The sequence below is a fragment of the Enhydra lutris genome, unplaced genomic scaffold (assembly GCF_002288905.1).
Source record: "Enhydra lutris kenyoni isolate GAN:26980312 unplaced genomic scaffold, ASM228890v2 scaffoldscaffold3, whole genome shotgun sequence".
In the NCBI taxonomy this organism is placed as follows: domain Eukaryota; kingdom Metazoa; phylum Chordata; class Mammalia; order Carnivora; family Mustelidae; genus Enhydra; species Enhydra lutris.
This window is the reverse complement of record NW_019154087.1, coordinates 87348531-87373978: the sequence shown is the minus strand read 5'-3', so window position 1 is coordinate 87373978 and position 25448 is coordinate 87348531. Positions and strand designations below refer to the sequence as shown.

Here is a 25448-nt window from a genome sequence, read left to right as displayed (position 1 = left end):
AACAGAGGACAAAAGTTTTATGGTTTGCTGGGAATGTCAAAGAAAATCAGATAACAGATGAAATGAGGTTTGTCAGTCACCCTACTGGTTTCAAGGGCATGCTGTGGTCATTGCTGTTCCCATGGAATAAGTCACTCCTTGCAGAATGCACCAGCTCAAGTTTAATCAGCCTCACAACAGCCTAGGAAAAAGCATCACTATGTTCTCCCAGAAAAATTGGGCACCTGAAGCCACAAAGCTCAGAGGAAGAACTGTGGGTTACACAGATAAGGAGAGAATCAAGAAATTGCACCCATGGGAGGGGAGGAAAAGAGATACCAAGGGGAAAGAGAAATGAAGTCTATTGAGCAGCCCATGGTGATCTGGTGATCAGAAAAGAGGTGGTCACTTTGGTCACTGAAGTCCAAGGCTGATGTATCCGCATGTGACAAGGTTCAGAGACCACCTTCTCCTACTACTCTTCACTGCCAGCCTCCTCATCGCTGTCCTCCCCCAGAGGAAATTCCCTTGTGGGCTTCTGAGTTGCACATATCCAAGTCTCCATGGCACAGTCCTGACTCAGAATTACCTGAAGCAAGACACAGGAGAAGAAATTACTGCACATCTTTTATCAGTCTCCCTGTTCCCTTCCCTCACTAGCTCATCCAAGTCTAGTGTTGCTCAGGAAATATTCAAGAAACAAGCATAGTACTCTTCTTCTGCTTCATTTACAAGCACAAGACCACCCAAGGCACCTCAGTGTAGCCACCCTGGTCAAAACAAATGTCTGTCATGTTTTTGATTGAATCCTAATAGTGGTAGTACAAGCTATAGTAGGGAGCCAGCTGAAACCAGTACTATCCCCTATCTGGCCTCCCTGTCTTCTTTCATCCCTGTGACCAGCCCCTACATCCATCATTGAGCCACCTAAACCTTTAGGGTCCTCATGCTGCAATAAAATAAAGTACCTTATTAATTAAAATCAAAAGTTATAGCTCTCTTCCCTGTGGTTTTGTACTTTAAATCATGACCTGGTAAGAACAATGGCAGACATGAATGAATGATCCCATTGGAATTTTGACCACCTTGAGGAGATAATATGTTAACTCACATTTTGCTGGTAACTGAAGTATGGGATGCCTTTGATGGACTCTGGCCCCAACTCTTTATAACCTTCTCAGTTTTGTTCTTTACTTAGGGCCCTTCTTAACCACCCAGTATAAGAGGGGAAGTGGTTAGTAAAGAAGGGAAAATAAGAAAGAGCACAAAGGAAAAATAAAGGTGAAAATGGGATCATAAAATATAACAAAGCAAAAAAGACTTCCAAAGATGGAGGAAACAGCATACGATGAAAAACAATGAGAGAAAGGGAGATCAAAAACAAACAGAAGATTATTATTCGTTTCTCAGAGTCCACAGACTATATAAACAATGAATCTTGGAACACTGCATCAAAAGCTAATGATGTATTTTATGGTGACTAATATAACACGATAAAAATTTTTTTTAAAATTATTATTCTTTTAGCAACAGTCAGAGTCTCTTACAAGATTTTCCTCCTTGGCTGGGGGGCTTCTCAGGTAGTAGCAGAGAGGAGCATAGATGATGTTGATGACCCCAATAATGACCATAAGCCAGGGGAAGCCAATGGCATGCACAATGGCACCCCCAGTGGATGGGCCTGTGAGGAATAAACCAAATTCGCAAGTGTTTATTGGCACTTGATCACACAGAAAACACTATGCAAGGAGCAATGGGTGACCCAGAGGATGTCCCAAAGTCAAATATCTCCAGAACCCTAGGAGAATCAGCCCTCTGGCTTTACTCTCAGCTGGTAAACAGTAGATAAGAGAAAATGGGACACCAAGTCCTGTGTGCTCCCCTCTCCCCTGCCAACATACCTATGGCAAAGCCCATACAGAAAGCCACATCAGCTATGGCATAGACACTCCCATATACCGAGGTGTGACGCAGGTCCACCAAGTGTCCCATGATGGGCATCATAGAGGAATCAACCATGCCTGTGGCCAAAGGAAACAGGACACTGTCAGCTCTACCCACAGTCCCCTCCCTTTTTTGTGGCACCATTCTTTCTTCTCCTCCCTTTAGTCTATTCCATTTGCCTGCTATCCTCCCTCTCAGCACTAACACCTATCCCTGGTAGGAGTTAGGAGCCCACAGCTTTGCTAGCCACCCTCCTGCTCCTTCTCCCTTTCCATATACCTCCTCTGATCTGGTCCAAAGCCAAAATTCAGGGGCCTTTGGCTCCTTTGAAAGTACTCTTACCTATGGAAAAGCCAAGCCCTGCATTGGGACCAATGAGACCAAAAATATTGTGAGCCAGAGGAACCTGCAGCAGGGAAGGAGGAAGGATTTATCAGGAGTCCAATCAGTCACCACAAAACAAAGGGTTTTCACATGATATGCATTTATTAGCCATATGCTATGTACCACAAATGTTAGTTATTTGGATTATCACTTCTCTTTATGAAGAAGAATCTTTATTTTAAAGATATGAAAGCTAGATTGGTATCATTTGGGTTAAATGCCCTATCCAAAGGTAAAAAGCTAACAAGTGGCAAGATTAAGTCTAAATCTCAGATTTGACTCCATTTTACATAATAATGGACCTCTTCTATTGCAAGAATTCTTCCTCAGCTTGCTTTCACCACCCTCCCAGACATACACTTCTGTCCTCACTCTTCACTGAATGGAGTTTCCTCTCTTTTCTATTAGCAACATTCAAAGGCATTAATTAAATCCTAATTTGGTAGCTACTGGGGCAAGAAGAGAAAGGAAACATACCAGCAACTAGTTACCCATAGTCTAGAGGGGCGGGTGGCATGTTTTGGGGTGTTGCATCAGTAAGCTTATGAAACTCATTCTTTTGCCTTCCCAATCCTCCACTGAAAGACTTCCTTTCCTCTTTCACTGTTTCCTTAGGTCCCTCACTGAACACTTGTCACCTGAACCTGCTACCCCAACATATTTACCTCTCAGAGGTTTAACATACCATCTAGATGTTAGTGGCTAATAACAACTTTAGGGGTTATTCCTCACAAGGTAATTATAGTTTATCAATAGCTTGCCTTAAGATTTACTGTGGACCCACTGTGGTGTAGTTTATATGGACAGTCCTAAGAGAGGCTAACAGATCCCTTTCTACACTGATGAGGATACTAAACAAAAAGAGGTGACATATCTAGCTCAAAATCACACAAGCAGGAAGTAGCAAAGCTGGGAATGATGTGGAACACATGCTCCTGATCAAGACCTCCAGGCTTTCTTGAACACTGTACTCAGTGCTTTACAGCTCTAGGAGGCAAGTGTATATATGATCCCCATTATGAGGAGGAGAAAATGAAGGCTTAGAGAGCTTGAAGGGGCTCTTTAAAATAGGAAAGCTCTTCTTTTTTTTTTTCTTTTTCTACGAAACATTCTGGCACTAGAGACTGCAACTCATGTGATGGTTCCCCTGGTGGCTTATGAGGTCTTGTTAGGTTGAGATAAGTAAATTAAATCATAAAATGAACCACTTTAATGGCTCCAGAAATAGGTATCAACATGAATTGTTTCATGTGTCCATACATAGGGACTCAGACCTCCGGCTACAGCTGCTCCACTGCCCTTTTCCCCTCCTTCTCCACCTCCTTTAATGGGATGCCTGGTGGCATTTCTCCCAGAGCTAAATTCTTACCCATGTAGAAACAGTCTTTCCAACAGTCATTGACAAGTTAACCCTCTGTTCATTTCAAAGGAAAATTGTCTTTAAATGTCTGGGGGTCTCTCTCTCTCCCTCTCTCATTCTCTCTCTCCTAGACTTCATCATACTTACACAAAGCAAGCTGGTGCCTACTACAATCATCCCAATCAGGGAGCACAGCCACCTGGAAGAAAAGAGCCATCACAAACTATGCTAAAGGGAGAAATCCCTTCACCTATCATCTTATCTCCACTACACCAGCCAGTCCTACACTCCTAATTCCATGAACCCCTTAGGATGTGATAAAATGAAGACATCTCTACATGATCCATTTGTAACCAGGTGAACCCTTTCCCTGACCTCCCCCTTGCCTGGTTCCATATCTTTTTCCATAGTAGAAGCAGAGGAGGTTCAATGGGACATATTCTTTCTTCCACTAGCAGAGGAATCAGTTTACTCAGAAGATACTTGCCCCTTGAAAGTAACCCTCAAACTTAATTCATGCTCTTTCCCAATTCAGACTACCTCTCACTTACTCGTATTTTATCTGGTCTTCAAAGCCAATCACAAAATGCACAAAAAATACCAAACTTCTTTCCTTTTCTGATTTCCTATAGCAGGGGTTTTTAAGCTTGTCTTAAAATCTGTATGCTGAGCTTCAAAGATAAAATTGAAGCTGTTCTCACTATGGTAGAACAAAATCCAGACTTACTTTTTAGCCTCAAACCCTTTCCATTTGGTGGTCTCTGAGTTACCTCTTTAGAACTCTCTAGGGCTCCAGGGAACACAGTTTCACAACACTGCCCCCAAAGTAATGAGCTTTTTCATAGCTGTTCTCTGTGGGGTTATTTTAGCTATTCAACTAGACAACAAACATCTGGTAAGTAAAGGTTATCCATCATATATTCACAACCAACTCAGGGCCATCCTTTATCCATATCCCCTTCGCCACCTATCTACTCCTATCCTCTCTGTAGGCAGCTTTTATCCATGCATGCTTGTCCTAAACTTCCAACCTTAGAGAAGCTGTTCATTATCCTAGGTGCAGGGACAACGTCAATAATCTCTCCCATCTTACATTCCTATTATACTCTCCACATATTTCCAGGCTACATACCGACCCATCTTGTTGGCCAACACACCAAAGAGGTTGGTGCCAATGAGGTAGGACACACTGGCAGGCAAGAAAGCAAGACCTGTAGAAAGACACAATTCTAAGATGAGGATATGCCCAATTTACTACAAAATACTATATTTACGACAAGATAGTGAAGTTTCTCTGTTACCTTCAAGGATTCCAAACCACTTTGTTTTGTGTGTTGGAGATCCCTGTGCCAACCCAGAACAGTTGACATGAGGCTCTACACTTCCACTTTCCTCAGGAGCCAGGCTTTGTTTAGCTTTAATACAATGTCCTTTCAGCTCCCCCACATAGATTTCCTAAAGAATAGCCCTAATGAGAAATTCATATGTAAAAATCCTTCTGATTATCAACATAAGAATATCATCAGTCTTAGAAAAAGAAATACATATTACCTGGGAAGTGAAATTCCTGCCTTGCTATTCACCTTTCTTTCCATTGCTCTAGTGGTGATCTCAGAAAAGTTACTAAGGATTTCAGAGCTTTACCATCCACATCTGGCAAAAACAAAGCTATGATTCTATCATACCAATTTATACTGAGGAGCAAATTGGATAGCATATTTAAAAGTATTTTGTAAACTGAAGCACTGGTCACATTTCTTTCTCCGATGGTAGAGTCATGTGCTCTAGAGCATGGTCTTTGAAGTCATACAGTTCTGAGTTGAAACTGTGGCTTGGCTACGTTTTATCTCTGTGACTTTGAGCACTTTACCCTCCCTGAATCTTATTCATTCATCCATTTGTTCATTCATTCAGTACTTTTAATGAGCTTTTACTATGTGTCTGGTGTTCTAAGATTAGAACATGATGGGATAAATAAGATGGTGTAAATAAGCTAGAAAAAAATCTTAGCTTTTAGGGCATTTACATTTCAAGGGAGGGATCCAGACAATAAACAAGTAAACAAATGAAAGAAAAGATAATTTTGAAAAATAATAAGTTGTACGAAAAACATTTAATATGGCATGGAAGTGTGACCAGGAATAGAGCTAACTTCAGTTTGGGGGCTGGTAAGACCTTTTTGAGGAGATGATATTTAAACTGAGATCGGAATGACCTAAACAGAGTATTTCAAGCAGAACAAACAAGTAAGCAAATAAAAACATCTCATGCAAATACAAAGATGTTAAAGAAACTTTTTGTCTCTTTTAGGAATAGAAAGGAGGCCTATGTGGCTGAAGCACAATGAGCAAAGGGAAGAGTAATAGAAAATGTAGGCCTAGAATTTGGAATTTATTCCAAGCGCAATGGGAAACTTTGGAGGGGAATGACATATTTTAATTTACATTTTTTCAAGTCTTTTGGTTGTGGTTAGAAGAATGGGTTCATAGGACAAGAGTAAAAGCCAGAAAACTATTTGCAGAACCCAGGAAGAAAGTGACAATGTTTCAGCTTGGATGTCATGATGGAAAGAAGTGACCAAAATATTATTATGGTGGTAGTCAGTGGAACTTTCTGTTGAGTTGGGTGTGGCCAGAGTTGGAGTGAGAGAAAGAGAGAAATCAAAAATCATTCATTTTGTCTTACTTAGTTGGGTAACTGGAGAGGGAGGAAGAGCCTGGGGAAACAAGGTTTGAATGCATATTAGATATACAGCTGGAGATGCAAGGCATTGGTGTACAAGATTAGATTTCCAAGGACAGAGCCTAAGCATAGATATAAATATTCATTTATTCACTTATTCAAGTTCAAAATGATCATTTACACATGGTTCTTAAGACCATAGGAAAGACTGGGATAACCTCTGAAACAGAGAAGAATAGAGATCCAAGGTCTGAGCTTTCAGGGACTCCTACATTTAAAAGTTAGTAGGGAATTGCACTACTGGGTATTTACCCCAAAGATACAGATGTAGTGAAAAGAAGGGCCATCTGTACCCCAATGTTCATAGCAGCAAAAGCCACAGTCACCAAACTGTGGGAAGAACCAAGATACCCTTCAATGGACGAATGGATAAGGAAGATGTGGTCCATATACACTATGGAGTATTATGCCTCCATCAGAAAGGATGAATACCCAACTTTTGTAGCAACATGGACGGGACTGGAAGAGATTATTATTATTATTATGACTTATGGAATAAGTCAAGCAGAGAGAGTCAATTATCATATAGTTTCACTTATTTGTGGAGCATAAAAAATAACACGGAGGACATGGGGAGATGGAGAGGAGAAAGGAGTTGGGGGAAATTGGAGGTGGAGATGAACCATGAGAGACTATGGACTCTGAAAAACAACCTGAGGGTTTTGAAGGGGCAGGGGATGGGAGGGTGGGGGAGCCTGGTGGTGGGTATATGGAGGGCACGTATTGCATGGAGCCCTGGGTGTGGTGCATAAACAATGAATTCTGTTACACTGAAAAGAAATAAAATAAAAAAAAATGTTAGCAGGGAAGAGGAGATAACAAGAGTGATAAGAAGAAGCCAATGAAATAGTTTAGAGGGGATGGAATGAAGAAGGAGGAGGAAGAAGAAGAGAAGGAGGAGGAGAAGAAGAAGATGAAGATGAAGAAGAAGAAGTCAGAGAAGAAGAGGGAGAGGGAGGGGGAGGAGGAAGGCAACAACAACAACAACAAGAGGAATAAGTGGTGGAGGAGGAGGGGGAAAAGGAGGAGGGAGAAGAAAAGGAGGAGAAGTAATGGTGATGGTGGTAGTAGTAGTAGTTTGGCCTCTGAAGGAGTTAGGATGCTTTGACCACAAAAAGAAGGCAGTGAATATGCATACAAATGCAGGAAAATTAGTATACTTAGTGATGGGAACATGTGAGTTCCCATCTCATTGCTTCTGATTTCTCAATGACTAGGAGCTAAGAATGATGAAAGGATGAGGGTGTGGAAGAGGTTTGAATGGATAAGTATAAAACAGTCATTTCAGAAAGTGGGAAGGAGGACATAACTGGGGACCTAGAGAAAGATTGTTGGGCAATGTGAAAACCTACTTTATTTCTTTAGCCATAAATGTAAGGTGAGACCAACAGCCTTGCTGTGTGTTTTCCCACAGCCCCAATGTGCCACTCATGCATAGACAAGGAGTAGGCAAACAGATTGGCTTAACCAGAATCAATGCTGTGTCAGCTGACAACCCCAGAGAGAAAGCAGGGCAAAGGAATTAATACTTTCAAAGGAGTGACATCATGATGGAATTCAAGCTGAATAAATAAAAAAGTGAGGACATGAGAAGTGATAGAAAGTAGAAAATGACTTGAGGCCAATGGATTGGTGAACTCCATGTGGCCAAAATTTGTTGATATGGGATATTAGAATACCTGAGTAGGTAATATGTGAATAGGGAATATGTGAATTGATAATTGGACTGAATTATCTGAAATTAAATTTCAGAGATGATAAAATTAATGTCAAGGTCAAAAAGGTTTGATTGGTTAAGGTGGAAAGGAGAAAAAGATCATTGCAAAAGATTATTGCAAGAAAGTAGATTAAAGAATAGGCCAAGATGTTGGTAGAATTATCCACCTGGATATTGAAGCCATCAAGAATTGTGAAAGGTGGGGCGCCTGGGTGGCTCAGTGGGTTAAGCCTCTGCCTTCAGCTCGGGTCATGATCCCAGGGTCCTGGGATCGAGCCCCACATTGGGCTCTCTGCTCAGCAGGGAGCCTGCTTCCTCCCTCTCTCTCTGCCTGCCTCTCTGCCTACTTGTGATCTCTGTCTGTCAAATAAATAAATAAAATCTTTTAAAAAAAAAAAAGAATTGTGAAAGGTGGGAGCCTGGGTGGCTCAGTCGTTAAGCATCTCCCTTAGGTTCCTGAGATCAAGCCCCTAATCGGGGGTCCTTGCTCAGTGGGAAGCCTGCTTCTCCCTCTCCCACACCCCTACTTATTTTCCCTCTCTCACTGTGTTTCTTTCTGTCAAATAAACAAATGAAATCTTTAAAAAAAAAAAAAAAGAATGATGGAAGGAATAAAGGAGAAAAGAATATGAGCCAGGTGTTGACAATTTTAACGAGTGAAAAGGGATACCTAAGGGGTCAATAGGTGATTGCAGTGAAGAGAGGTGGAGGGGGGTATAATATAATGACATGACCTTCAAGGGAGTTGGGGTCTTTGAAGGAGAATAAAGAAGGAATAATTCTGGGGTGCCTGAGTGGCTGTCAGTTAAGTGTCTGTCTTTGGCTTAAGTCATGATCCCAGCATCCTTGGATGGAGCCCCTAGTCAGGGTCCCTTGCTCAGAGGGGAGTCTGCTTCTCCCTCTCCCTCTGCCCCTCCTCCTGTTTGTGCTCTCTCTCTCTCTCTCTCTCTCAAATAAACAAATAAAATCTTAAAAAGGAAGAAGAAGAAGAAATGATTCAGAAGTAACAAAGGTGAGTGAAGTCTAGAGGAACATGCATTTCCATCAAGACAGCTGGGAAACAGTGCTCTCAGGAAACATTCAGCTCTCAGGGCAAGAAGATGATGGAAATGTTTAGAGAAGAGTTTGAAGACACGGGACACTTGTCAATGACAGGAGGTTCTACAAGCTCCAGGAATTTTTGGAGGGGGAGATAGGAAATTGGATCAGATTAAGAAATTTATGAAATATGGGGATAATAATAATTCCTACCAGATAGGCTGCTTGTGAGCCTTGAATGAGATACTGTGTGCCAACCATTTTGCACAGTGTCTGGCACAGAATAAGTGCCCTCTGCGCATCAGCCTTAACTGTTATTGTCCTAACCGGTTAGTAACAGGGTCATGACTTGAACCCAGGCCTTCACCTTCCAACTTCATATGTTTCCACTATCCACACCAGAGCATGACAGCACAGATGTCTCTGGCATAAGGTACTGCACAAAATGAGCAGTGAGAGTTTTTTCAGGTCTCACCAGCCTCTCTATGCCTTTCTGTACCTACAGGAAACAGCGGTGCCTAATAGAAACTGTCATGATGATTACAATTAAACCTAAAGTCAACAATTCACCAATTACTGGTTGATAGCTTGTTTGATTTTAATATTCTCTCTCATGCGGCGGAAGTGAAGCATATCTTAGTGTATTTGTCTCTTTGCACAGGGCTGCAATGTTTCCAACCATACCCATTTGTTTATGTTTAATTGCTTTTAAAAATTTAGAACCATAACTATTCCACTGTTTACTGGCGATCTGGAGATAGGCACCTCTAGGAAGCTTAATATCCTCCTAGATATATCTTTTAATTGTTGTTTTAAATGATGTGGAATTTCCTAAATGAAATTTCCTCAAAAAATGTGACTTGCTCTTTAAGACTGGGTATAGCTTGCATTTTCAGTAGCATTTTTTGCAAAATATATTCCAAAATATATGTTTATAGACAAACATATATTTTTTCACAGCATATCTTCCAAGGAGCAGGGAATTACACATAGCTGTGACTGTCAAAATAATTTCAACAAAAACAATGGTGAAAATAGTTATTTTTATTTACATAGTATATCTATCCTGTATTCCAACCAATTGTGCTAATCCCTTTACCTATTTATTTTTAAAGATTTTATTTATTTATTTGTGAGAGAAGGAGAGAGAGGTGGGGGGAGGAGAAGAGGGAGAGTGGCAAAGAGACTCCATGCTGAGCACAGAGCCCCACACAGGGCTTGATTTCAAGACCCTGACATCATGGCCTGAGCTGAAATCAAGAGTTGGACGCTCAACTAACTGAGCCACCAGGTGCCCCTGTGTTAATCCCTTTAGAATACAGAGATGTATTTAATCCTGAAAACAACTCTGAAAGCGTCTCCATTTCCTCAAATGAAAAAAAAGTGGTGTTTTAAGAGGTTAAATAACTCATCCAAGGTCACAACTAGTAAGTGGTCAGGAGTCACACCCAGGTCAGCCTGTTTCCTCCCCACAGGGAGAGTACTGGGCACAAAATGGGTCACTTAGGGAGTACTCAGTCACAGACTACCAATCACTCTCAAAAGTGCTGTCTCCTCCAAACAACTTTGACAGGTTGTCTGCGTTTAGTGCAATATTTTTCAGTGTGATCCCTGATACTGTATCAGCATCACCAGGAAACTTAAGAAAATGCAAATTTGATTCTATTGAATTTCTGGGTGGGGCCCAACACTCCGAATTTTAACAAGCTCTCCAGGTGTTGTGAGAGCTTTTGAAGCCAGACTTAGAGATGCAGATAGCATTGAGGAAAGTTGTAAAGGAGTGTGGGAGACAAAGCTCTCTCATTATTCTGACTTTCTCTCCTGAGAGCTTTCGACTGCAGCCTCGCCTGCATAAGGGGCTGTATAGAATCAGCCTAGTGCATTTCACTGGGTTTTACTAGCCTCTCAATGCCTTTCTGTGTGTAGAGGAAACAGTGTTGCCTACTAGGAATTGTCATGATAATTATAATTAAACTCAAAGTCAACAATTCACCAGTTACTGAAGGCTGGTTTGCTTTTAATATTCTCTCCTATGTGGTGAAGAAGAGCTGGGGAGAAGCTGCTCTGAGCTGTGTTTGCCCACCTGCACCCAGAGACTGAGCTGTCATAGCCTTGGGCCAGAGCACCAACTAACTCAATTAATTGTCATGGTCTGAGGCATTAGCAGCCCAGAAAAATCCAATTTGAAGCTAAGAGTGCAGCTTGGAGCCCTGCTTAGAATAGTCCCCTACAAAAATTAGATTTAGTGCTTTTTGTTGCATGCTGAGCTATATAAGGTCCTTATCAACTTCCCCTCTGGCCCCATAAGACTCTTCCCCACAGGGACTGAATGGCACAATAGCCTTTTTTATTCCCTGTCCTCGGCTTCCTGGGAAGGGCCAGAACCTCCTCTCTAAACTCAGATGAATCACAGGGACATCTCTCCATGAAGAAGAGGAAGATCTTCCAGCTGGAAGCCTCCATAAACACCTTGTTAGAGGTAAAAGGAGAGCAAAAGCTAATATAGGGGAAGGGGAGTTGAAGAGAGAAAAGTGTGGATGGCAATGGTACGTATTAATATTCTGCAGGTGCAGAGCATTTCCACATATTATGCCATTTATTTCTCAAATGACCCTTTGAACTAGACAGTATTCCAATGCCCATTTCAGAGATGAGAGAGTTGGTGCCCAGAAAATTGATGTGGTTTGCACAAGTTTACATAGCCAATCAATGGAACTGAAATGAAAACATGGATTTTTGACTAAAAATTATTGATCATTCCAATCATATAAAAAATGGGCAGAAGATATGAACAGACACTTCTCCAATGAAGACATACAAATGGCTATCAGACACATGAAAAAATGTTCATCATCACTAGCCATCAGGGAGATTCAAGTTAAAACCACATTGAGATAACACCTTACACCACTTAGAATGGCCAAAATTAGCCAGACAGGAAACAACATGTGTTGGAGGGGATGTGGAGAAAGGGGAACCCTCTTACACTGTTGGTGGGAATGCAAGTTGGTGCAGCCACTTTGGAAAACAGTGTGGAGATTCCTCAAGAAATTAAAAATAGAGCTTCCCTATGACCCTGAAATTGCACTACTAGGTATTTACCCCAAAGATACAGATGTAGTGAAAAGAAGGGCCATCTGTACTCCAATGTTCATAGCAGCAATGGCCACGGCAGCCAAACTGTGGAAAGAACCAAGATGCCCTTCAACGGGCGAATGGATAAGGAAGATGAGGTCCATATACACTATGGAGTATTATGCCTCCATCAGAAAGGATGAATACCCAACTTTTGTAGCAACATGGACGGGACTGGAAGAGATTATTCTGAGTGAAATAAGTCAAGCAGAGAGAGTCAATTATCATATGGTTTCACGTATTTGTGGAACATAACAAATATCATGGAGGACAAGGGGAGTTAGGAGAAGGGAGTTGAGGGAAATTGGAAGGGGAGGTGAACCATGAGAGACTATGGACTCTGAAAAACAATCTGAGGGTTTTGAAGGGGCGGAGGGTGGGAGGTTGTTGGAACCAGGTGGTGGGTATTGGAGAGGGCACAGATTGCATGGAGCACTGGGTGTGGTGCAAAAACAATGAATACCGTTACGCTGAAAATAAATTAAAAATTAAAAAAATATCATTGATCATTCTACCACATAGCTAGGTATGTTGTCACTCAATAGCCCCTCTCAACCCCTCCCACCTTGCCTTTCTTGGGCTGTTTCTTGGAGGTGCTGCCTGCCCACTCAGATTTGATTTACAGGTATGGACAGAGGAGATAACTCTACAAAGGAAGCACATTGTGCCTCTGTGACTCTGAAGACCTGGGCCTGATAGTGCATCTCAATTACCTGAAAAAAGGCACATGGCACACACCTACCTCTGCCTAAGCCCAAGTTGAGGAACAAGGTCACTTACCTAACTGCCATTCAGGTGAGCACATGGTCTGCATCATCCAGATGGGCAGTGTGGGCTCCAGCATAGCCACTCCCATGTTAGCAAAGCAGAGGGAGCCTGGAGAGACAGTTCTGTGAACACCAGGGCTACCCAGAAGCCCAGACCCTCCCATTGCAAAGAGAGGCATTTTCAGCTTACCTGCAGCCACCAGGATATAAGGGTCTTTGAGAAGTGTAAGGAGAGGAGTCCCCCTGGCACTCTGAGAACATGGACAACAAAAAACTTCCATTTTTACAGTGTACATTCTCTCCTATTGTCATAGAATCTGAGAATATGCAGACAGGACCTTAGAAATCATCTATGTCAGCTCCTTTAATGAAGAGACCAAACACCCAAATCAAAGGAGATAAAGTGAATTCCCCAATGTCACAGAGTCAGTTGGCAGTATACCTCCTGTGTGCAAGGCAAACACAGTGGTAGTCACAAAGAGTAAGACAACATATTCCAGACACAATTCTTGTTTTCAAATGATCATCAACTAGATGAAAATGGATTGTCAGCAAGGCCAGCAATGGGCAATGGGTGTCTGGACTCCTGGTCTTGGGCCTCACCACGAGATCTTGCTGGTGTTAATGTTTGCCCACAGGCAGAGTACTGAATCCCAAAGGTGAGCCCAGAGGTGATAACTTAGAAAGATCTTCAAGCATTCTGGAGGCTTCATCCTGACCATTTTGAGCCACATCGGCAAGTCAAGCTGAAGGTGTTTGAAAATACAGATTTAAAATGCAAGCCTAAATGCTCAGTTCTAATTTCCCCTTTCCCTCAGAAAATCTTTAGTGCAATTAAACTCAAATCACTCCACTTTCCTCCCATGCATTCCAGCAGGTTATTTTTGCCTAAACTATGTTCATTATTTTGTTTTGTTTTGTTTTTCGTTTTGTTTTGTTTTTGTTTTTGTTTTTGCCTAAACTACCTTCTTTCTCTCTTCAGGTCCTGCTCCTACCCATTCTCAAAGGCTCCTTCTTTTCCACTGTATTTCCTGACTCAGTAGCTGAAACTTCTCCCTCTAACAAACTTCCTGAGCACTGTGCCCTAATCTGTGGTGCTAACTACATTCTATTTGATAATAATTTAATGGTTTTGATATAATAACCCTCACTGCATACGTAACAGGGGTACAATAAAATATTCAGAGATACTAAAACTAAATATATAATTCAAAATAAAGAGACAGATCTAAATCACAAAATACACATAAAGAAGTCCAATAAGGCCTTTAGCCTAACAATTCCACTTATAGGAATTTATTCTATAGATTACTTCCAATTTTATAAAAATGCATATGCATAAGGTTATTAATTGTAGCATTCTTTATAAAATACTGGCAATTACCTAAATGTTCAAACATAGGGGATTAAATAAAATATGGCATGCATACAGTGGTATTTCCTACAGGCAAAAAAATAATAATTGAATTTTTGAATATGTAGAATATTATCATCTAAGTCAAAACCATGCAGAAAGATATTAAAGGAAAATAATTTCTCCTCTTACAACACTTTTGGTACCATATGTGAGGGCTTTCCCACCAAACGATTCTGCATTGACTTCTTAGGGTTAGCACAGACACCACAGGTAAAGGGCTCAGTCCCACAAGACTGACCCTCTCAGATCCCAATTGAAAATAGTGGGTTCCGAGGTTATTCACACTTTTGTCTGTCTTGGCTATAAAATCAAGGTTTTTAGTTCAGACTTCCCCATACTTTCTGTACTTCCTTATCTTTCATTCTTTGTGGTTTGCTATGGATTTCCCAGAGACATCTGTGGCTTGGAGTCAGACAAATACCAACTCTGATATTTAACCATAATATAATGATAGTCTATAAAGATGCTATTTGGGAGAGATTATCTAAACAGCCTCTAAGAACTTTTCTAGCTCTGAGGTATTGTAACTATGAACATACAAGTCCCATTGTCATTGTCTTTTGGTTCTGAGTTTATATATATATAAATTTTGTAATATTTCCTTGATCCCTCATAAGGCCTTTCCTCCATCTTTGTCCAATATCAGATCAGACTGCCCCCGCCACCATCTCCAATGCTACCCTAAATATGACACTACCCAAGTATAGTTCTCACTTTCTTTGACTCCACTCCTCTTCATCTTTCTTCTTTTGTTTTGACAGGGATGATCTAGTGGGGGGGGTCTTTGTAAATATTCATTCTCTATATCCTTTGGCAATGGAGCTTAGTGTCAACTTACCTCAGGAGAGAATTTGGAAGGCTGTAGGATACACAGCTGGAGTGCTAAGAAAGAAAGTGGGAGAGAAAGAAACAGTTTATTTTGTCCACTGATTAGTTGAAGGCTTTAGTAACAGCCACGTTGATATCACCCTATCATGTACAGATCTAACTCCCTGAGTTTCTTCCTTGTTTCCTAAAATAGGGCAGTCCTTGATCTTTAAAGCACGTCAAAACTGACACTACAGCATAGTGCATTCCCAATCTGACTTAAGCTATCATCTGTCTGGTGACTGCTTATGGTGACTTACCTCCATCCAGTAGTGCCAGGAAGGCCAATATGAGGAAAGGTGAAGACTGCCCAACAAACGAATACATCACACTTCCAAAAGGAGCTCCCACTGGAAAGGCAAAGCAGGCACAGATTTTAGAAGTAAGGACAAATTCCTAGTTGGTGTGACTTGTCCACATTTACTCAATGAACCTCCATGTAAGGTTCTGGGGACTCAGAAATGAAGAAGACCTGGCTCTCAGGAGCTCACCTTCTACTAGAGAAAATGCATGTGGTGGGGGTGGGGAAGAGGAACCCAAATAATTAGAACATGGTGAAGGGTAGAGTTCAACAGTAAAGGTTCAATCTACAAGGTGCTGTGCAAACGCGATTCATTGAGTTCAGGTGAACACAGGGCTTTGTCAAGTGGGTAATATAGGTGGGGAAGAAGCATAAGTGAAGAGCATTGAGGCATCATAAAAGAGAGTGTGGTTGCAGTATAGAGGTTCCTCAAAAAGCTAAAAACACAGCTACCCTACAACCCAGCAATTGTACTACTAGGTATGTATCCAAGGATACAAACATAGTGATTCAAAGGAGCACATGCACCTCAATGTTTACAGCAGCAATGTCCACAAAAGCCAAAATATGGAAAGAGCCCAAATGTCCAACAGATGCATGGATAAAGAAAATGTAGTATATATGATGGAATATTAGGCATTAGAAAATGAAAGCTTACCATTTGCAATGACATGGATGGAACTAGAGGGTATTATGCTAAGTGAAATAAGTCAGCCAAAAAAAAACAAATACCACATGATTTCACTCATATGTGGAATTTAAGAAACAAAACAAATAAACATAGAGGAAGGGAAGGAAAAATAAATTAAGAGGAAAACATAGAAAGAAGCAAACCATTAAAGACTCTTAGCTATAGGGAACAAACTGAGGGTTGCTAAAGGGGAGGTGGGAGGGGAGGTGGGGTAAGTGGGTGAAGGGTATTAAGGAGGGCACTTGACATAATGAGCACCGGGTGCTACAATGCAACTGATGAATCACTGAATTCTACCTCTAAAACTAATAATACACTATATGTTAATTAAATTGAATTTAAATTAAAAAAAAAGTTAAAAGAGTGTGGTTGGATAACAAATAGAAGAATATCAATATTCAGTGTGCAGTCACTAGAATATGAGTATTTGGGAGAGGAAAAGTAGAGGTGGGGAATGTCAAGGCCGAATAATCAAGGGCCCTGTATATCCAGATAAAGCATCTACTTGGTCTTGTGGACAGTGAAGAAACGTGTTTTAGCTGGGGAGAAATACCACCATCTCTGGGCAAAGGAAGTTTCTTCTGATGGCACCTTTGTGGAAGGAGGGAAGGTACAAGAAATCAGGTAGTAGGCTGGTTCCAACTGAGATGTGATGAGGAACCGACCTTGAGGAAGTGGTTGTAGAGAATATTAATGGGCTTATCCATTTGAAAGTGAGAAGTGTTAAAGGAGACCAGGATGTACCAAAGTTTCAGCCTGGATGTTTGGGAAAATGGATGTTAACAGAGAGCAGGATTTTTGTTCCCTCTTCTCCCATGGTTTTGGAGGAGAGGGGTGGATATGTACCAGGAAGAGACTTTTGGTGTTTTCTCTTCAACTAGCTTGTGATCTCCTCTAGGGAAGGAACCATTTTTGAGGCTCCTTACCTAAATTCCCTGTGTCCTAGCATTGACCTTGGCATATAGTAAGTGTTCCATAAAATATGTGACTTGGAATAGTCAATCAATTTTTACGAGGAATGAACCTCAAAGAAAATACATTATGGTTTAGAGTTTGGGGTTTGAGTCCAGAATTTGAGTCTATATCCTGGCTCTGGCATTTTCTATCTATGTAAACTTGGATGGCTATTTAACATTTTTTTATTCCTCATTTCTGTAGTGGAGACAATCATTACCTCTTGACAATGGTGTGAGGATTAAAAGAGATTATGTCTGCAATGTATTTTCACAAAATCCAACAAAGATCTCCTCTCATTTTGGGAAAGCACTGGTGAGGCAGCAGCTGCTAACATGGGGGATATTTGCTCACTGGAATAGACTAGGTTTCTTCCATTTCCAGGATGTCATGGACTATTAAGCTTCTTAACAGGAAGGGGATTTTGCCTTTCCTGGGAAAAACTTCAGGACTCAAAATATGATTGGACAGAAAAAGAAAGAAAATCCTATCTTCCATGACCCTTAGGAACACTTGCCTCATGGATCATCTTCGAAGAGTATGCAGTATCTTACCCTTTGAACCTAGATTTGAGACCAGGTGCCACTTACCCAGCACTCCCAAAGCCAGACCCCCCAAGGCAATTCCCATGGCACGCCCTCGCTCATAGTCATCAGTATAGACACTTGCCAGCATCCCAAGACCTGAAAGGAGAGGGAGATAATGAGTTGGCATACAGGAGCTCTCTGTCTGCCTCTCTCACAGAATCCCTGTTCTATACTTAGTTTACAGTTTGAGGGGTCTTGTAAAAATTAGCCCATATTATTTTACAAATACTGTCTCCACTGGTCCCCCAAAATTCCCACATTGCTTATTCCTTCTGTTCACAATATCGTTAGAAGCACAAAAGTCTCTGGGAAGGGTAATACAGAATACCACCGTCCATTGATACAGCATTTTATTGCATTTTATTATTTCCTAGCACATTTCTCTGAATGAATGGACATGGAGTAAATCAAAGGAAAATCTATAAACACAGAACACTATTCTGTTCAGTGGAGGTGCCCAAGGAAGAGGGAAGTACAGAAGACATGTGGAAGATAGCATGGTCTGGGCTCTCTTATCATTTACCCATGTGTAAAATGGCATAAAATAGCTACTTCATAGAATTACGTTAAATATTTTATTTGATGATACTTTGCAAAGTGATAATGTTACTGGTAGTATTAGCATTATTTTATTATAAAATGATAAGGGGGGACCAGAGAAAAGACCATAGAGGGCCATTAAATAGAAGCCTGGTTTACTTCATGGTTTTACATTGGGCTTGCTTTGCCCTGAGCTGTCTGTATCTAAATATTATCAGAGAAAGTTATGTCAGGCTTAGGGATTTATAACACTGATAATAACTCTACAATTACCTTGTTTTTTAATCATAATTTCGCCCACTAGGATACTTTCCTACCTACTCATAAATCTTATAGGGTCTGAAGGTAGTAAGAGATGTGTGTGTGTGTGTGTGTGATGTCAGCATTACCTGCAACAGATGAAAATGAAGATCCAATGCCTTGAAGGGTTCGGGCCACAAACAGTAGGGTGTAGGTACCAGAAAAAGCAAACACTGTGTATAGAGAATAGCAAGAATGCTCCAGTTAGCAAATTCTCTTTGTTCCCTAACCACCAGAAAATGTGCCCATAATATTATAGATATGAACCACTATGTATATGTTTTAATAAAGGATGATCATTGCTCCCCTGTTCTTGGAGTTGTCTTTATAATCTCCCACACCTTAATCAGGATTGTATTTTAATTGACGTGAAAACTAAGAAGCCACAGAAACACAAACCAATTTACCACACAGTGGATGGAAGCCTAGATCTTCACATTTCTGGCCCAAAACTCAATATCTTGTCCACTGGAATCATGCTGTCCAATAAGTATAATGCCTTTAGACCCTACTTCTCAATCCTTCATATTCAAAGATTTACCTTTGTCATTGTTGGGCTCCAGTGGGTCATCAACAGTGAGGGAATAAAAGCTATGTGTAATTGAAGGACCCATAAGAATTGGGTAGAAAATAGTGTCTTAGATATTTCCTTTTATCTTATAGTGGAACCTATTTTAGCCAAATCAAATCAGTGAGTATGTATTAAGTAATATTAGATATACAACTATACAACATCATGTGAAATAAAGAGAACGTCCAGTTCATGTCCTTTAAGAGGTTCCATCTACGTGAGACTAGCATTCACAAAACTGACTACCAAACAGGAATATGTTATCAAAAACTAAATTACATGGTGTTGGAGGTAAGCTTGGTAAATCCAGACACGTCTCACCTCTATTTCAAGACAATGCCCTTGAAAGAAAAAATTCCTCCAAAGTATCTGAATCATCAGAATCTGAATCCCTTTACCCTTTCATTACAGATATATTGGGTTGTTTGATGTCTTGTAATCTTCTCCCATTACTTCTTTATGTGATCACACTGTCTCCCAAACATGTGCATGTTTCGTCTCTCTTTGCTGGGCTTCCAATATCTTCTCCTAGGCCTTCTGATTTCCAGTCTGCTCAAGGTTAGTTATTCCTTATTTCAATTTTTAGAAAGATTTTTTAAAGATTTTATTTATTTACTTATTTGACAGAGAAAAGAGCACAAGTAGGGAGAGTGAAGGGCAGAGGGAGAAGCAGGCTTCTGGAGGAGCAGGGACCCCAAAGACAGACTCAATCTCAGGACCCTGGGATCATGACTTGAGCTGAAGGCAGATGCTTAACTGACTGAGCCACCCAGGTACTTCTATTCCTATGTCCTTTGAGAATAGAATGGCCAGCTTTTCCCAGTTTGCCAAGGACTTTGTATATTCTGGGAGGCCCCCGAATCCAAGACAAAGTAGAAAGGTTGGTCACCCTATGTAAGAAAACCAAAATAATTTCTTTCTCACTTTACCCCCAACATGGGTTACCACTTCGCTCCTAATTAGATTAAGCATGGGTCTCAGTTAGGAGCCCTTAATGATGGTAAGGGGCATCAGCAACTTAAAAAACCCCAAGGAGATGCCCCATAAGATTCCCTAAAGACCAACATTTGCTAGAATTTGGCCAGTTTAGTATAGTAACACTGGTTATGACATGGAAACAATAATTATTTAATTGCAGAGAATCCAGCAAGGTCCTTATGCTAAAGAGTTCACAATAGTCTAGCATTATCCTATTTTGCAGGGTGTTTGTTGTATCTCCCCAACTCCTAGGCTGGAACCATGTCATTCCATTCTTTATCTTTCCCCAGTGACTTCTACCATCAAGGTTTATGTGTGCTACATAAAGTTTTTTGGAGAAAATTATGAGTCTCATTTGAGGAAACAAAGAATCCTATTAGTTTTTAATTTATTATTTGGCATAGCCTGAGATTCTAGAAGTTCAATAAACACTTCTAACTTGAATTCCCTCATTTTCTTTGATTTACTAGAATTTTCACAAGTAAGCTCCAGTTCTCAGAACTTTACACATCAAGTTCCTGCTCTTTGCAACCTTCCAGCATTGACTCTAACAAATTCCTGTTAAGTATTGGTTGAGAAGAGTTAAGCCATATGCTGAAAGGGAAGAAAACTTGAGGAGGAACAACAAAAAAGGCAGAAAAGTAACTAAAAGTTGATAAGAAAACAGAAAGAAGGAGATATGTTATTGGGAGCAGAGTCAGCAGAGATATCAGGGAGCCACCAAAGGCTCCAGAGGCTGCCTTCTCCTTTAGTTAACCTCCCACCGCACACCACCCCCCATCATTCCTTCTTATTTTAATTCTTAGGGTAAATTTCCAGACAAAATTTGTTTACTTCCTGTTCTTACCCCATCTCTATTTTATTAGAACATTTATCTGATATTGGATAGACTATTTGTCTTTCTCTTTCTTGTTTTTTTAGCTAATTTATTTCTCTAAGCTATGACCTTTAATGTCCTTACCTCAAGGCAGTAGACTTTTTGGTATTATCTAGTTGCTATTGTCCAATTTAGATTCTTTGCTGGCAGTCCTTTACCTTTGTGTATCAAAATAATACAACCTCTTCCCAAAGTTGGGATATTTAGACTAACCTCGTTCAAGGGACTACTGACACACACACAAAACAGCATATCTATTAAAACAAACTTTACAATTTTCCCCAGTTGAAGGAAGTAAAGTATCTGTTCTTCTATAGTAGAATATACAAATTTCAACTAGACTGATTTGCCACTACTGCTCTAATACCCATATTCAAAATTGCAAAGGATTTTGCATAGACCATTTAGTCAGATGCCTCATTAGCTAACTTGACCCTACTCTCTGCATTGTAGTGCATGTGATAAAATCAAAGGTAATCAATGAAAGAAATAGAAGAGGAAGCAATTTACTTACTAACTGTGGAGAGAAACAGGATAACAAAGCCAGCAAACATGGGGATGTGATATCCAATCCTAAAAGAGAATTATGAAGAAAAAAGATACAGTCCCAATAGACATCCATATACTTGGGCTGTTTTTTTTTTTTTTTTTTCATGTGATTGGGAAGAGAAATGCAGTTATTTGAGTACATGGAAAAACGTGTCTCTGAATGCAAGTGTACAGATGGGACATGATATATTAACTTGTGTAAGTAAATGAACAAACATGCAAATTTACCCATAGAACAGGGACCAAATCCTTTTTTCCAGAAAAGATGACCTAGTTAAGAGTGTATATCCCTTTGAAACATCAGGATAATCCCAAACATTGCTAACAAGCCAGTGCTCCAGATTGCTGTAGTCCTGCCTTGGAGCCATGTTTCAAGGCACTGAAATAACATCAGCAGTATACTTCTGATCACTGGTTCTTTTTTTTTTTTTTTTTTTTTTTTGTGCTCAATAATCATTACATCACTAAGAAAATTTGAAGCCTATGGCATTTCATCAATATCATGTTATCCTTTGGGTAACCAGTTTTCCAAACAGTTGTTTGCCCTGGAGATGGACAAGTGAGTTTCCTTCTTTTTCCATTCTAACTACCTTTATGATACCTTAGCCTATCATCCTCTTACTCCTGAGCCAGTGAGTACCATGTAGAGCACTGTACCCATTGAGATACCTGTTGGTGAGAGGTCCCACAAATGGGTTGACCAGAAGTTGCATCAGAGCCTTTGAAGCAAACAGAACCCCAACCCGTATGTTCTCTTCCTCCAGAAACTCTGTGCCTTGCAAGCAGTTGTTTTGTTGTGCTAGGATGGCTCCAGTGACTGGAGGAGGGATGGTGCCAGTATTGTCATCTGTCCATGCTGTGCCATTGGGTGCACTTTCTTCGATAGCCACGGTGTTGTTATCAAAGAAGGAGAAGATGGTGGAGAAGGTAGGAGAAGTAAGGACATGTTGAGAAATTGTGGTGGAACCAAGGTAGAGAGGAGCGTTGATTTCTTTGAATTCTGTGGCATACAGGAAGTTGGGTATAATGGGCACTGAAAATCGAGAAAGACAAACGATGAGAGCCAAGGACACTTTTTAACACTAACTGGTTCAGGGGCATTATTATGAGCTTTATACTCATGTTTAAGGAAGCTGTCTAAGTGACATAATTTGAAGCCTACTTAAAGAACTGTACATGCCAAATTATCCTATTAGATTAAGTACCTAAATTCCAACCTACATACAACTGGTCCTCATTACTCCTGAATTCTGTATTGCCCAATCACCTACTTGCTAACATTTAGTTGTAATCACAAAATCAATACCCATGGAGTTTTCAGAATTTTTCTTGGACACGCAGGCAGAGAGTGGGGAAAATTTCAAGTTACCAATGGTTACTTTCACAGCTGAGGTGGAAGAAGATAGTCTCTGTCTTATTATTTCAGCTCTCATATAAAGATGGCAGAGCATGGAAATGGTAGGAGCAGGGAAGTATAGTGTAAGAAACTCCAGCTCTGGAGTCAGTTGGATATAGCTTGAACCCCAACTGGGCACCTAAGGCAAGTCATATGATACTTCTGAATCTCGTTTTCTATTTTGTGTTTTCTAAGCATAAAAAGAAAAATTCTCAAGTCCACTCACTGCTGAATTTTATCAGGGTGTATGCTGCCTGCTGGGGCCCAGAGCAAATTAACCCCCAGCATAAAGACCCAAACATACCCACTACAGTAAGCAGCATGTTGTCCAGAAGCAGAGCAACAAATACCACCACAAGTACCAGCTTCTGTGACTCTCTCCCCTCCTTTAGCAACTGCTGAGAAGTGTCCAAAAACACCCTGGGCATGGTGATGGCTGGGCTGGGAGCGTCTTCTCCAGTTTCTTATGAAAGGTCCCGTTACAGCTATAGGTCTTCTGCAGCCTTTATAGAAGAGGGGAGAAATTCTGCCCACACAAGTGAAACTCACTAATAAAATGAAAAGTGCAAGTAGTTGCAAATACTAGGATGTATTTGAACCATTTCTTTGCCTGTATCTCTGCTTACTTCCTATACATCTCAATAATTCCACCTGATTCTCAGATTGCCTTCTAAGAAAGCACTGCTTACTGGTTTTTTATATCTGGAATTCTACCTAGCACATTAAGCAGATTCTAGCTCTGTTCACTTAGCTCTGTGTCTCAAATTCCTATCACTTCAATGGTTTATGACAATATCTGGAGCCCATTTGTATTATTACTTGTTCAATCTTTTCCTCTAAATCCACTCTTTTTAAAAACTAAACCACTATTATTTTAAAAAATGTGCCATACAAAACAAATTATGGTTCATATGTGTATATTAATCCAAAATTATAGCCTATGGTCTGTACCACCCCAAAATATGTCATGTGCTACAAGTGTTACTTGTGGTGCCCAGAGAAACACTGACCTAGACCAACACTGTCAGTTCACAGGTGAGAAATATGAGACTCAGAAGGCTAAGAGATCTGTTTTACATAGTTCATATCAAACTGGAATGAAACTCCAAGCATTTTAACTTGCAGTATTATAGTCCACCATCTTCCCTTATACTGTGGTATTTGAAGCACTTCTATGTTATTTGAGCTATAAATCCCTGCTCAGTAAGGTGTGTTACTGTGTGTAAATAAAATGCTATCATAATTAGTTCTCTACTTAGGATTTCATGTCTTTAGTCAGCATTAAGTCACAACATTTTGTTAAACTTCAGGTAATAGCAGTTTCAGGGAAGAATTTTTGTGTGTGTATGACTTCAATTGTGATATCAGCAATATCAATCATACACATTTTAATATATATTACTATCATGAAATGCATCAGGCTCTAAAATTAATGTAACCTTTGATTCAGTAATTCTACTTTTAAGTAACTCTACTTTTCAGAACATATCTTAAGGAAAAAATCAGAAGTGTGGCCAAAGATTTATGTTTAAAATTACTAATTGTTGAATTACTTATATTAGTGAAAAAATCAAACATTTTAATGGTGGAATATAAACAGCTCTTAAAAATCATTTTTTAATAATTTCAATGACTTAGAAATACCCAACATATTGTTAAGTTAAAAAGGATAGTAAACTATATTTGCAGCTTGACTTCAATTATATAAAAAAATTATGTTGATATTTTTAAAAATTAGAAAAATACATACTCAAGTGTCAGCTATTATAATTACTAATTTAATTTTAGTTTCTTTTTCCTTTTCTGTAGTTCCTAAATATTTTTTAATTGACTACTTTCATAATTAACATACTTTACAAGAAGCAAATAATTTTAAGTGATTATCACTGGAGTTCAATAGTGAGTCTTAAATGTTGGGAGCATCCCAAGCACTGAGCTACTCTGTTCTATTCTAAACCAGAGCTGGGAGAAGATCCTCCATTCTATAGTTCTAAGTGACCAAGAGGTCCCCATGGAACTGAAGACCCAGATAAGTTTTAACCAGAAAATACATGCAATCATTTAAGATTTTTCATTTCTCTATGTAAAGATAGTGTTTCTAAATACAAATTTACCTGGGATACATAAGGAAAAAATTAAGAGACTAAAAAAAAAAAAAAAAAAAAGCAATAGAAACCTGAATGGAATAAGTACTGTAAAGACAGATCAAAAAAACACAACCAAACCAAACCAAACCAAGAATTTGCCAACCAATCAGTAATAAACTTTACCTTAGAGTCAAAATTCTCTGTTAAGAGACAAATTATAAGAAAAGATTAAATGTCCAGGGAAAGAAACACCTTACCTTAGAGCCC

General features: G+C 40.0%; 1 protein-coding gene across 1 annotated transcript; it reads right to left on the bottom strand.

The window, feature by feature from the left end:
- Nucleotides 1-23522, bottom strand: LOC111157071 (solute carrier family 18 member A1). Its single transcript, XM_022518297.1, has 15 exons — nucleotides 23399-23522; nucleotides 22368-22731; nucleotides 21664-21722; nucleotides 18813-18896; nucleotides 17887-17979; nucleotides 15611-15700; nucleotides 15322-15365; nucleotides 13257-13317; nucleotides 13080-13175; nucleotides 4800-4878; nucleotides 3815-3866; nucleotides 2266-2329; nucleotides 1881-2000; nucleotides 1527-1660; nucleotides 1-568 (listed from the first exon to the last, which is right to left on the bottom strand). Exons 1-15 carry the CDS (start codon nucleotides 23520-23522, stop codon nucleotides 455-457), a joined length of 1578 nt encoding a protein of 525 aa, XP_022374005.1. The 3' UTR covers nucleotides 1-454.
- Nucleotides 23523-25448: the final 1926 nt, after the last annotated feature.

Coding starts and splice junctions, on each gene's coding strand:
- LOC111157071 (XM_022518297.1), bottom strand. CDS start 23,522: ATGCCCAGGGTGTTTTTGGACACTTCTCAGCAGTTGCTAAAGGAGGGG. Junction 22,732..23,398: donor CATGCTGCTTACTGTAGTGG/GTATGTTTGGGT, acceptor CTCGATTTTCAG/TGCCCATTATACCCAACTTC. Junction 2,330..3,814: donor TAGGCACCAGCTTGCTTTGT/GTAAGTATGATG, acceptor TCCCTGCTGCAG/GTTCCTCTGGCTCACAATAT.